The sequence below is a fragment of the Monopterus albus genome, unplaced genomic scaffold (assembly GCF_001952655.1).
Source record: "Monopterus albus unplaced genomic scaffold, M_albus_1.0 scaffold127.1, whole genome shotgun sequence".
Taxonomy (NCBI): Eukaryota; Metazoa; Chordata; class Actinopteri; order Synbranchiformes; family Synbranchidae; genus Monopterus; species Monopterus albus.
This window is the reverse complement of record NW_018128007.1, coordinates 3,256,232-3,266,697: the sequence shown is the minus strand read 5'-3', so window position 1 is coordinate 3,266,697 and position 10,466 is coordinate 3,256,232. Positions and strand designations below refer to the sequence as shown.

At 41.7% G+C, this 10,466-nt stretch overlaps 1 protein-coding gene across 1 annotated transcript in view; it reads right to left on the bottom strand.

The window, feature by feature from the left end:
* Positions 1-10,466, bottom strand: part of nbeal2 (neurobeachin-like 2) — a 34,241-nt gene that overhangs the window by 2,698 nt on the left and 21,077 nt on the right. Inside the window, exons 29-51 of the mRNA XM_020612699.1 lie at positions 10,234-10,390; positions 8,580-8,723; positions 7,251-7,574; positions 5,452-5,601; positions 5,186-5,343; positions 4,889-5,013; positions 4,686-4,803; positions 4,312-4,469; positions 4,093-4,226; positions 3,876-3,983; positions 3,698-3,793; positions 3,465-3,589; positions 3,164-3,304; positions 2,948-3,078; positions 2,712-2,821; positions 2,483-2,600; positions 2,250-2,347; positions 2,023-2,136; positions 1,838-1,924; positions 1,629-1,738; positions 947-1,119; positions 761-855; positions 553-669 (exon numbers count right to left, since the gene is read on the bottom strand). Coding sequence (XP_020468355.1) covers positions 553-669; positions 761-855; positions 947-1,119; positions 1,629-1,738; positions 1,838-1,924; positions 2,023-2,136; positions 2,250-2,347; positions 2,483-2,600; positions 2,712-2,821; positions 2,948-3,078; positions 3,164-3,304; positions 3,465-3,589; positions 3,698-3,793; positions 3,876-3,983; positions 4,093-4,226; positions 4,312-4,469; positions 4,686-4,803; positions 4,889-5,013; positions 5,186-5,343; positions 5,452-5,601; positions 7,251-7,574; positions 8,580-8,723; positions 10,234-10,390 — 3,091 coding nt within the window. The remainder of the gene's footprint in view (positions 1-552; positions 670-760; positions 856-946; positions 1,120-1,628; positions 1,739-1,837; positions 1,925-2,022; positions 2,137-2,249; positions 2,348-2,482; positions 2,601-2,711; positions 2,822-2,947; positions 3,079-3,163; positions 3,305-3,464; positions 3,590-3,697; positions 3,794-3,875; positions 3,984-4,092; positions 4,227-4,311; positions 4,470-4,685; positions 4,804-4,888; positions 5,014-5,185; positions 5,344-5,451; positions 5,602-7,250; positions 7,575-8,579; positions 8,724-10,233; positions 10,391-10,466) is intronic.

Below are 10,466 nucleotides of genomic sequence, written 5' to 3'. Positions count from 1 at the left end.
CTAAAATGATACTGAAAACAGAGGCGGAGCTAGAAAATTTTGGATGGGTGGCCAGGCTCAAAGAGGAGTGGCACATTTTAAATAAATCTAAAAAGTAAATTAAAACCCTCATTCTATGAAATAATAAATTATTACATTATTAAAAATCAAATCGTTTAATTTGTGTTAAAATGAGACACACATATTGCTTTCTAATTTTGGCTGTGCTCCTTATTTCCAGCGGAGTACATTGTTGCTGCACAGTGGTCCCCCCCAGCGCTAAGGCCAAATACTCCACAACAATACACCTGGAGAAATGAATGCAAATATCAAGCTGCATGCATTATTTAAAATATAACTATATGACTACATATAGCCCCCTTGTGGTTATTTAGGCTGAACAGCATTTTTCACACCTGCACAAACCCACAGAACTGAAGCAGTACGGACTACTGATATTAAAGACTTTTAATTTAACAAACTTGGTACATGCATCACTTGGATACTGTTAAATTAATATGCAAAATGAGTCCAACTCAGCAAGTGTTTTGTGTTCAGTATAACATCTCTGACCTTTGACCCTGAGACAGCCATGTCCAGTTCAGTGCTCATGGCCACACAGGTGACTTCCTGGTCGTGTCCACAAAGAACCTGCACCGGCCGGGGAGACAGGCCAGTGGAAAAGCCACCCTGAAGGATGAAAAGGAGAATCCATATGTGAAGCTGCTGCTTAGTTATGCAGCATGTGAGTCGAAACAAAGACAGGTTTGAAGATATTTACCTGCTGTAGAACCTGCCACACTATACAGGAAGTGTCCCTTGAACCAGAGATGAGGTAGATGCCACAGAGATCCAGTGCCAAACAAGTAACAACATCTTTGTGGGGCACACAAATAACAAAGAAATAAATATGCACAATTTGAACAAATATTATGTATGAGTTAGCTGTACAACAATAAGAGCTCACCAATGTGCCGGCAGATCCTGCCCACCAGCTTGCCCTTGCCCAGCTGGGTGACGCGAAGACTGCAGTCCCAGTGTCCTCCGCTGAACAGCAGGCGCCCATCGTTGGACACCACCAGCAAGTGAGCGCTGATCTCCACCCCAGGAGAGAAAGGTCCACTCAAAAAACGCTGCGTTCTGCACCACAAAAGCAGGATTGAAAAAGATCAAAACAAATTAGAAACAAGAAATGAGAGTGAACTGGGGCACATTAATCTGTCACAACATCTACAAACCTACTGAAACTCAGTGTTCAAATGCTTCTTATCTTGATCTATTCTCTGTTTATGTGATCCACATTCAAGATCAGGTTAAAATAAGGTCCCTTAAAGCAAATTTAAACTAATTAAGTGGACTTGGAGGTTTCAATTGCCAGACAGATGTTATGCTTCTATTCAACCATCAGGGGAATTTTATGCACCTTTTGAAATTCTGTAAAATAAGTTTTTACTCACTGGGTTTAAGATTTCTAAATTTAAAAAAAGACAGAAAAGGTAATTCAAAGAAGTATCGCGTGATAAGCTACATTCCTGGAGTAATGTAGTAAGGCAGTAATCATCATTAGACACCATACAATAACCTTTTTTTCATGCTATCTATTATGTGATATTTTAACAAGAAATGATACGTTCCCTGGGGGCACTCACTTGGGATTAGTCATAGTGGGATCCTTAGTGAAGGTGAAGTAGTTGGCTATTTTTTTGTCATACGGAAGCCAGCTGTGTGTCCCTATCAACCCGTTGGAACTCACAGTCACCTGGAGAGAGAGAGAGAGAGAGAGAGAGAGAGAGAGAGAGTGGCGTAATATGAAAACAATAAACCTCAACTATTTAAACTAGTTTTAAAGTGTCCATACCAATATGTCTGAGCCCTGGATGATGAAGGAGCGAGCCTGGCTCTTTGGTACCACGGCCTGGACCAGAGGAAGGTCGTCGCTCACCACCTGAGGCACACACACACACACACACACACACACTCGGTTATTTATTAGAAATAAGTAACGAGCTCACGACAGGCCTTAAATGCATTTTAGGAGCCCACCTCCACAAACGGCCGAAGTTTTGTGAGCTGCTCGAAGATATTCAGGGGCACAGTGTCGATGCGGGCCTGCCGTCTGGCTGCGTTCTCAGCTGACATACGGGGAGGGTGAGGCTCCTGGGTGGAGATGGGAATGTAATATAAAACGACTTCTTGTCAAACAGAATGTCACAGAATTCTGTTGACAATTGAATTTGAAAAGTAGCTGTAAGCTACTCAGGGATTCGTACTTTAAGGAGCTGACAGGGTGTCTGCCCAAAATTGCTGATGATGCCTTCCAGGGCCTTACGCTCATTTTCATTGGCAATTGCATCCAGATCTACTGCACCTGCAGACAAGCCAAACAACGAGCAAGAGTGAGTCTCATACAAGAACATGGAATAACACATCATGTGTTTAGCCTAGAAACTGATGTGAAGATTTTTTTTTCACTAATAAGAAAAATGGTTCACTCTTGCCTCACCCTCATAAGTGCAGTAGTAGAAGACATTGAGTGCATTCACTGCCTCTTCTCCTCTCTGCTTGTAACCAAAAATCAAGTCAATCCACTCATGGAGGTGACTGGACACATGTTCACATTCCTGGGGTCAAACAGACAAATTGCTATTATTGTGAATAGTCGTCTTTATATCTTCAAAGACAAATGAGAGCCACTGAGCGTTTTAAGACCGTGGCTGTTTGTGTAGGCCTACCAAGGCTTTCCTGTGTTGCCTGATAAAGTCTTCCCTTGATGTGGCCCAGCTGGGCAGCAGAACATCTGCCACAGGGTCCTGAGATATCTGCAAATATCCCAGGTCAAAGCCTATAGCAAACATAAAGCAAACACAGTTCTTTATACCAGCAATATTGTACATCGGCTGTACATCTCAAAGACAAAGATGATCGGATTAACTCGCTTTAATTTGAACACAGGAATGTGGCTGCTCACCGTTCATGTTCTGCAGGAATTCGGGGAAGTAGAAGAACTCTGGGATGAGCTCTTTGACATCAGCAGGACTCTCCATGCGAGCCTGCCAGGCTGCTGCTACCGAGTGGAACTGTCTGTCTGCACAGTCAAACCTAAACAGCAACAACATTACAATACATGAGACCAGAACATACCAGGAAATCCTATGAAATATCAGGGACTAGTCAGGGCTCCCACCTGCCACTCTGCAGCTGGATATGCAGGGTGGTGAATGGCTCCATGCGGATCATGTAGTGCATTACTCCTGCTGCGTTAGAGTAGTGTGTGCCATAGTGGAATTTGTCGATGGTGCCTGTTGGGTCCTCAAAGCTCTCATATCTAAACAGAAACAAACAACATTATGCAGTTGTCAGGTGGTAATACAGAGCTGCATTTGAGTGCTTGTTATAGATATATGAAAACTGATAACTGTCTTCTGATCTGCAACCCTTTAATAGAAGAAACAATAACTAAATCATCTTGGTAATTAACCACTTACTTTTCTCTGACGGTCTGTGCATGGCGAGAGTTGACCACACCTATGGGTTTGGACAAGTCTCTGAAAACTGCTGGGTCCTCCAGATCCAGCGTGGTAGAAGTGTAGTCAGACAGGACCCAGGGGAACTAAAGACAAAAGCAACACAAAAATATGACTCCTCACATTTAACTGCAATTATGAAATCATAAATACAAAGGTCCTTTACACGATCAGTGAAGATGCAGTGTACTCACCACAGGATACTGTGACAGGTCATTGTAAGTGCGTCCAGCAATGGTGTTCAGCTGCATCAAGTACTCAAAGTTGGAGATTTCTCTGTACACCCATTTCTGTTCAATACATCAACATCAGTGGTCAAACACAATGAGCACAGTTCAGATTATAATAACTCTGCATCATAAAAATAAATACCTGTGTAAGCCCAGATGCCTTCAGTAGCTCTTGGGGGGAACGGGAGCCAAAGTAAAACAGGTTGGGAGGCCGCAGCCCCAGGATCCTGGAGTATACTGTGTTTCGTACCTGAAAAGGCAAACAAAGGCTTTTTTCACATCCCCACATTGTTTAACAAACATCTATTATTTCACTCAGATGAATGAGCAGAAGGAGCTCAATCTGAAGTGAGCATCACCTTCTTCCTGAAGTTGATGAAGTAGTGCGCCTGGTCTATGAAGAAAAGCTCCAGTGCAGATCTTCGCAGGTTGTAGCGCCTCAGATGAACTTCTCTGAGCTGAGACAGAGGTCTCTTAAAATCAAACCCAATTCCTAAAAGAAGATATTCACTTTTGATAGCGCCCTTTGAAGAACAGTGAAAAAGACCAGGTGTCATGTTTGAGAACACACACATTACCTTCCTCTGTCTCTTCTTTCTCACTGCTGCCATCATAGAAGTACAGATGATGTGTGGTAACCTCCAGACGACCCGGAACAACTGCCACAATGGTGATGAGCTCGCAGTCTTCAGACAGAACCAGTTTTTCTTTCTGGTTCTCGTCTTCTCCCTCCACCCTGAAAGTGTCAGACAATTCAGATTATCTGCATTGCATCAGAAAATATCGGGATTTTCATACTGAGTTGGACTGTGTATTCAATGATTTTAAAACATTTTAAAGGCTTATTTGGTGAAAATGGTTTCAAAACCGGTATGCGTGGTGCATGTGAAGTGACTTTTTACAGTGTTTATTGCCCATGGAAGTGCAAATGTCTTGGTAATTGGAGTCTCACTTGTTATCCAGAAAGATGACATCCTCTTCTCCTAACTGATCATCCTCCATGTCACTCACTTTTGCTTCTTTTGCAACAGCCAGTGGGAGGGGTTCAGAGCTACGAGGGCTGTCCGCTCCTGAAAATCACAAAAACCCAAAAGATCTTCAGGGTGGGGTTCTGCTTAAATGACAAAAAGGGAAAGTTTATACTCTGCGGCATACCCATGTTGTCCCTCAGGGCACTGGCCTCAGTGTGAGGATCACAGTTGTAGTTGGGCACCAGTTTGAGTCGCATCTTTGAGTAGGTTTCTGCAGTGGACAGTTTCCATTTCACCTCTGGCTGAACTCTGTCAAAAAAGGGCAAATGAAAAAAATACAAGTGAGCAAGTAACAGTAAAAAGGCGGCATAGTCTCAGACACATGTTTGTTACATCTTTTTGGTGCAACTTACAGCAAAACAGAAGACTTTACACATAAAGTAAAAAGAAATTGCTAGTTGAAAGTCAAAGGTTCTCATACTTGTTGGCCCATGCTCCTCTCTCACTGGTCAAAAGCCTACGGAGGGCTCTCCAGTGTTGCCACACCACCCCCTGCTGGCTGGAGCTCTGCTTCTGCCAACTGAAGTACCTGTTGTTCTCACTTCTGACTCGCTTCAGACAGGGGCCAACAATCACTTCCTGTTTTTACACAGTCACAAATATCAAATTAGTAATCTGACAAGTTCAATCTATATTTTAGCAAGCTGTTATATGACAATGTGAGTATAAATCCTGAAAGTTCTCAACCTGAAACTTCGACTTGCTGTCAGATCGGTCTTTGTCCCGTCTGTAGGCTGTGCTCATCAGGTCATCAAAGCAGGAGTTCCAGAAATTGGACATGATGTCATGGCTCCTCCCAAATGTGTCCAGCTCATACTGCTCCATGGTGGGCTGAACCTAGAGGCAGATTAAAGAGGACACATATAAATATACGGTGTATCCAGTGCTGCACTTGATGGAGAGTCCAGGAGCTTGCTCTTCAATAATACAGGCTAATATGCTAATGGGCCAAAATAATCAAGCTCTTATCCAGCTAATTTGATTACTTGACGACAGTCTGAGGATTGATTGGTTAATCCTGGATGAAGTTATCTTGCATTCACACTTTAAATGAAGTCTAAATAAGTAGAGAAGTGAAAACATGATCAGCATGTGTTTCATTGGCTTTGAGTTCTGATCATGTGATTCATTTACATAAGATAGATGTATTGGGAACCCTCCCAGCATGAACTGGGGCCAGACTGTGATGGCTGATGACTGGGTCAGAGCGTCTCCCACACTACAGGTCTTGGTGGGTGTTCTTGGTCTGCAGTGGTCAGTACCTACCAACAGTGTCTAAGGACAAACAGTGAACCAGTGACAGGGTCATGGATGGTCACTGATGATGAGGTTGATCTACTGTAGATTGAAGTTTAAATTTCATTCGTCCTTTTCAAAAGATTCCACTTTGTTTGAATCTTTGTTAAAAAGGCTGAAAATGAGAAACACTGAACACTGGTCTCTATGAAGAGAAACATTCAGCAGCTACAGTGGTGATGTCACACCCAGAGTGGGGAGGCTGCTGAATTGGTCTAAATATTATCTCTAAGTTGTCTTCACAGCCACAGTTTTCACTCCTTTTACATGTTTTTCACTGGATGGTCGACATTTGTTCTGTTCCCAAACATGACCTATGGAAACGGATTCACAGAAGATGCACAGTGATCTGCAGAGTGACACGAGTGGCGACCGACTGCTGCACTGTCTCCTGTGTACGCGGTATTAGGAAGGTGGTCATAATGTTATGGCAAATATAACAGGCTGATTCTCAGTGCACAAATGTGAAACAGGAATGACCCATTTCACTAACCATTTTTCTTTGCTTATTTATTGTTTTAGAAGATAATTTTGCTTCACTGTCAAAAACCCATTGGCTGTGTTCCTCACTTCTTACATCTTACCATTTTATGTTAAGAACATAAAGTTGAACAAAAATACATACACAGCACATTTATAACAAACACATAAACTATAAATAACCTGCAAACGCACACACATTCAGCTGTACAGTATGTGCCTGGGCCAAGTTTCAAAACTGCTATAGCAGCCAAAGGTATTGCTGGTAATCAAAATAAAACGGATTTATGAGCATGCAATGTTACACAGTGTGAAGATAAATCTGTGCTCAGCCAGTGGTGAGTGTGTCTGTTTGGCACTAGTTCACAAAATATCTCAGCTTCAAGCTCAAGCATAAACTTATCTCTGCCTGAGATACATTGAAGGCGGCCTGTTCTTTCTAAATTGGTGATAGCATTTTTCTAAAGTTTATACTGTATTTCTTTGCCACTGAGTGGGAGGTAACTGGTCAAAGCAGGAGGCAAGACTGCAAATATCCAGTGCTGCACACTAAGATGACGAAGAACAGATCCAGGAATATCTGAGAGTGGATGTTCATTATAGATATTTTGTTATACTGGACTGTGAGACTGGAGAGGAGGCTCTCCAGACTCCCTAAAAGGACAAATGACACCTATTTTTAAATACACGCTGTGGGTCAAAACACTGACCTGCTGCTGGTAAAACTCCTTCCACTCTAGTTTGCGAGAGTAAGCCTTCAGGTCCTGGGCGAACGTGGCACTACCATTGGTAATGGGCAGGTTGGGCATGAGGTTCTGGAGGGAGACGGGGTCGGCATGCTGGTCCAGTAGAGTTCGCACAATGGGCACCAGCTGGGAGAACGTCTCTGGTTCTCCACAGTTGGTGTCATCCATTACACCTTCTGGCCACAGGGGGGTGCCCAGCTTCCCCAGGAGGAAGCACACCTCCTCCCAGCTCAGACACAGCACAGTCTGGAGCAGGCTGTGGAGCTTCACGCAGGCCATCACGCACACCTGAAGAGGAGATCAGTTGCAACTGAGAGCCTATCTCCTCATTTCATATAAAAAATACAATAAAATATATATATGTCACTTATTTTTCTCAGTCCTTGCTAAGATTTACATCGGGGGTTCTTTGTCAAGATGGATTTAATCAGTGATGGTATGACTAGAGTAGAGTAGAGTAGAGTAGAGTAGAGTAGAGCAGAGTAGATACTATATTGATCCCACAGTGGGGAAATTTGTGTTACAGCAGCAATAGAGAACAACCAACATAATGCCATAAGAACAGACTATTAGTATATATTGTATTATTAGACTGTTAACGCTGATGAATTCATTCTACAAGCAAATTTTACTCCAGTATGTCATAGAGGTAAACTGAACTTGTTACATACTTGTCATTGGTTTATTCTTCGCCAACTCATTACATTTTAAAAACCAATTAAATGTTTTGCAAGACGAACCTCAATCTGCAAACTAAGTAGCTGTCAGATATTGTTTGTTGTTGTTTTTATTGACCCCAAGAATACTAGCAACCACAATGTGGAAGCTAATAGGGAATCCAAATAAATAATAAAGAATAAATAAATCTAACAAAGTAAAAAGTACAATATCTCACTGAAATGTCGACAGGAGAAGTATAAAGTAGCAGAAAAGTCCCTCAAAACTGTACAGTGCTTGAGTAAATGTATTTTCCAGTTTTCCAATTATGTAGGAATTTCTTTTATGCATCAGCTTGTATTGTACATTCACTCAACTAGAGTAGCTCCTACAGAACACTCCCCAAGAGGACTGACTGCAATGTTTTGTTTTGTTTTTGTAAAAGAAGCCCACACAAGGCTTGGTATTTCTAAACTGGTTTTTGTCTAAATGCACTTAACAAGCTAAATAAATATTGCAACCCCTTTAAATGCATTCAACCTTACAGCTGTTTGGGTTGTGAAATACATGAATAGTGCAAACTATTTTACATTTATGGCTGGGGTACGGGACAAACAAGCTGTGGGTGCAGCTGACCTGAGAGTGCTGCTGTTGGATATATCCGGTGATGATACGCAGGCCGATCTGAGCCATTTCCTTCAGTTCAGTGTTCCCGGGGCTGCCAGGGGTGCTGTGCCATGCCTTCAACCTGTCCAGCAGGTTCATCACCCCTTCAAAGATCTGTAGTACAATAAAGGCTGTCAACAAGGGACTCAACCTGTTTCCACACCTTGCACCATCTACAATAACCAAACCTGACACTCATTATGTACAACTTAACCTTTAAAGGTGATTCAGGTGCTACCTGCATCCAAGCCTGACTCTCCACCCTGCAGTAACTAAGGCAGAAGAATTTCCCCGATGTTAAACATAGTAACTGACTACGCCCAGCTGTCGCCACTTTGGAAAATGTAATGACCTGTGTTACTGATGGCTTTAACATTAACATAATTAATATTCCTTTACTTATCTAATGTTGCAGCCAACAAAATTTCATCACGTCCTGGCATTCAAACACTTAATGTTTCTTATTCATTTCATTTATGACTGTTATCATTAAATATTACATTATTAAACTAATTATTTTCTTAAAGATTTTAACATTATTGTTTGTTTTAACAGTATTGTTGTGCATTTCTTGGACATCGACATCCTTAAGGTTCTTCACAGATCGTTTCACATCGTGCACCACAAGCTGAGTCACTTCAAAAGTCTGGCAAAAGGCACATTAATATGGATCACAAAATTAAAGTTGATTGTTGCTCTAAGGCCTGGACATTTGAAATTCTCCTGGTGCTGAGTACAGTATTTAAAGAGAGCAAGCTGTAACACACAGGTTTGTGATTCACTAGACCCAACAAACCCACTGAGTTTGGTGAGGAGATAGTATTTCCAAAATTAGACACCTTTGGAATTATTCTTATTTTCTGTCTTGCTGAGAGTGATATGAAATGACTGGTCTCATTTTCATTCATGTACAGTGAATATAAGACTACAACCATCGGCGGGTTAGCTCAGCTTAGCATAAAACCTGGAAACAGCTGGATTTGTCAAATAGCAACAAAATCCATGTTATTCTTGGTTGTGTTGGTTTTACAGGGTTTTATGTGCTGGACTGTTCCTTGGGTTGTCTGGTAACCACCTGCAGAGCTGGGTTAGCCGTTTCCCTGTCTTTGTGTTAAGCTAAGCTAAGCTAACCAGTTTCTGGCTGCAGCTTCATATCTAACAGACAGTGGGATCAATCTTCTCATCTGAATATTAGAGACAAAATGAACAGGAGTATTAACAAAAATCTTTCATACAACATCATAGATTAAAATAATTACAGTAGCATATTTGATTTAAATATCCCTTTAATTTTGAAATTAATTTGAATTTTAATCAGTTATTTCTTGCTGCATTGTACATGAACAAGATATGTTTTGAAGGCAAGAGCATTTGGACTAAATAAATACAAGTGAAACATCACAGCTTGAGATTATTTGAGCTTCAGCTAAGCAAAGTGTTATTATACTCAGACCTTGTCTGGGAGGGAATGATAAGTTCTGGCCTTATTTCCATAACTGACTCTGCTGTTTTCACAGTCAACCAACCTTTATAAAGATGGAGAGTAGACCATCTTAAACAGTAACAGAATCACCAAAAGGGGTACATACTGTACAGTATATGTAAGATGGGGTATGTGATATACCTTTTCACTCCACAGAGTGTGGTTGTCTGTGCCCTCGGCAAACAGAAAGTCCTGCAGGAGCCTGAGGAGTCGAACCAGACTGGGACAGAAAGGCAGAGTCACTCCCTGGGCGTCCCTCAGGTCTGACAACGACGACTCCAGCATCATCTCCAGCAAACTAGCACACAGTTTGACTTTGAATACATCACATGATAATATTTCTGGATATTTAGACATGTTTTGCCAGGATACAT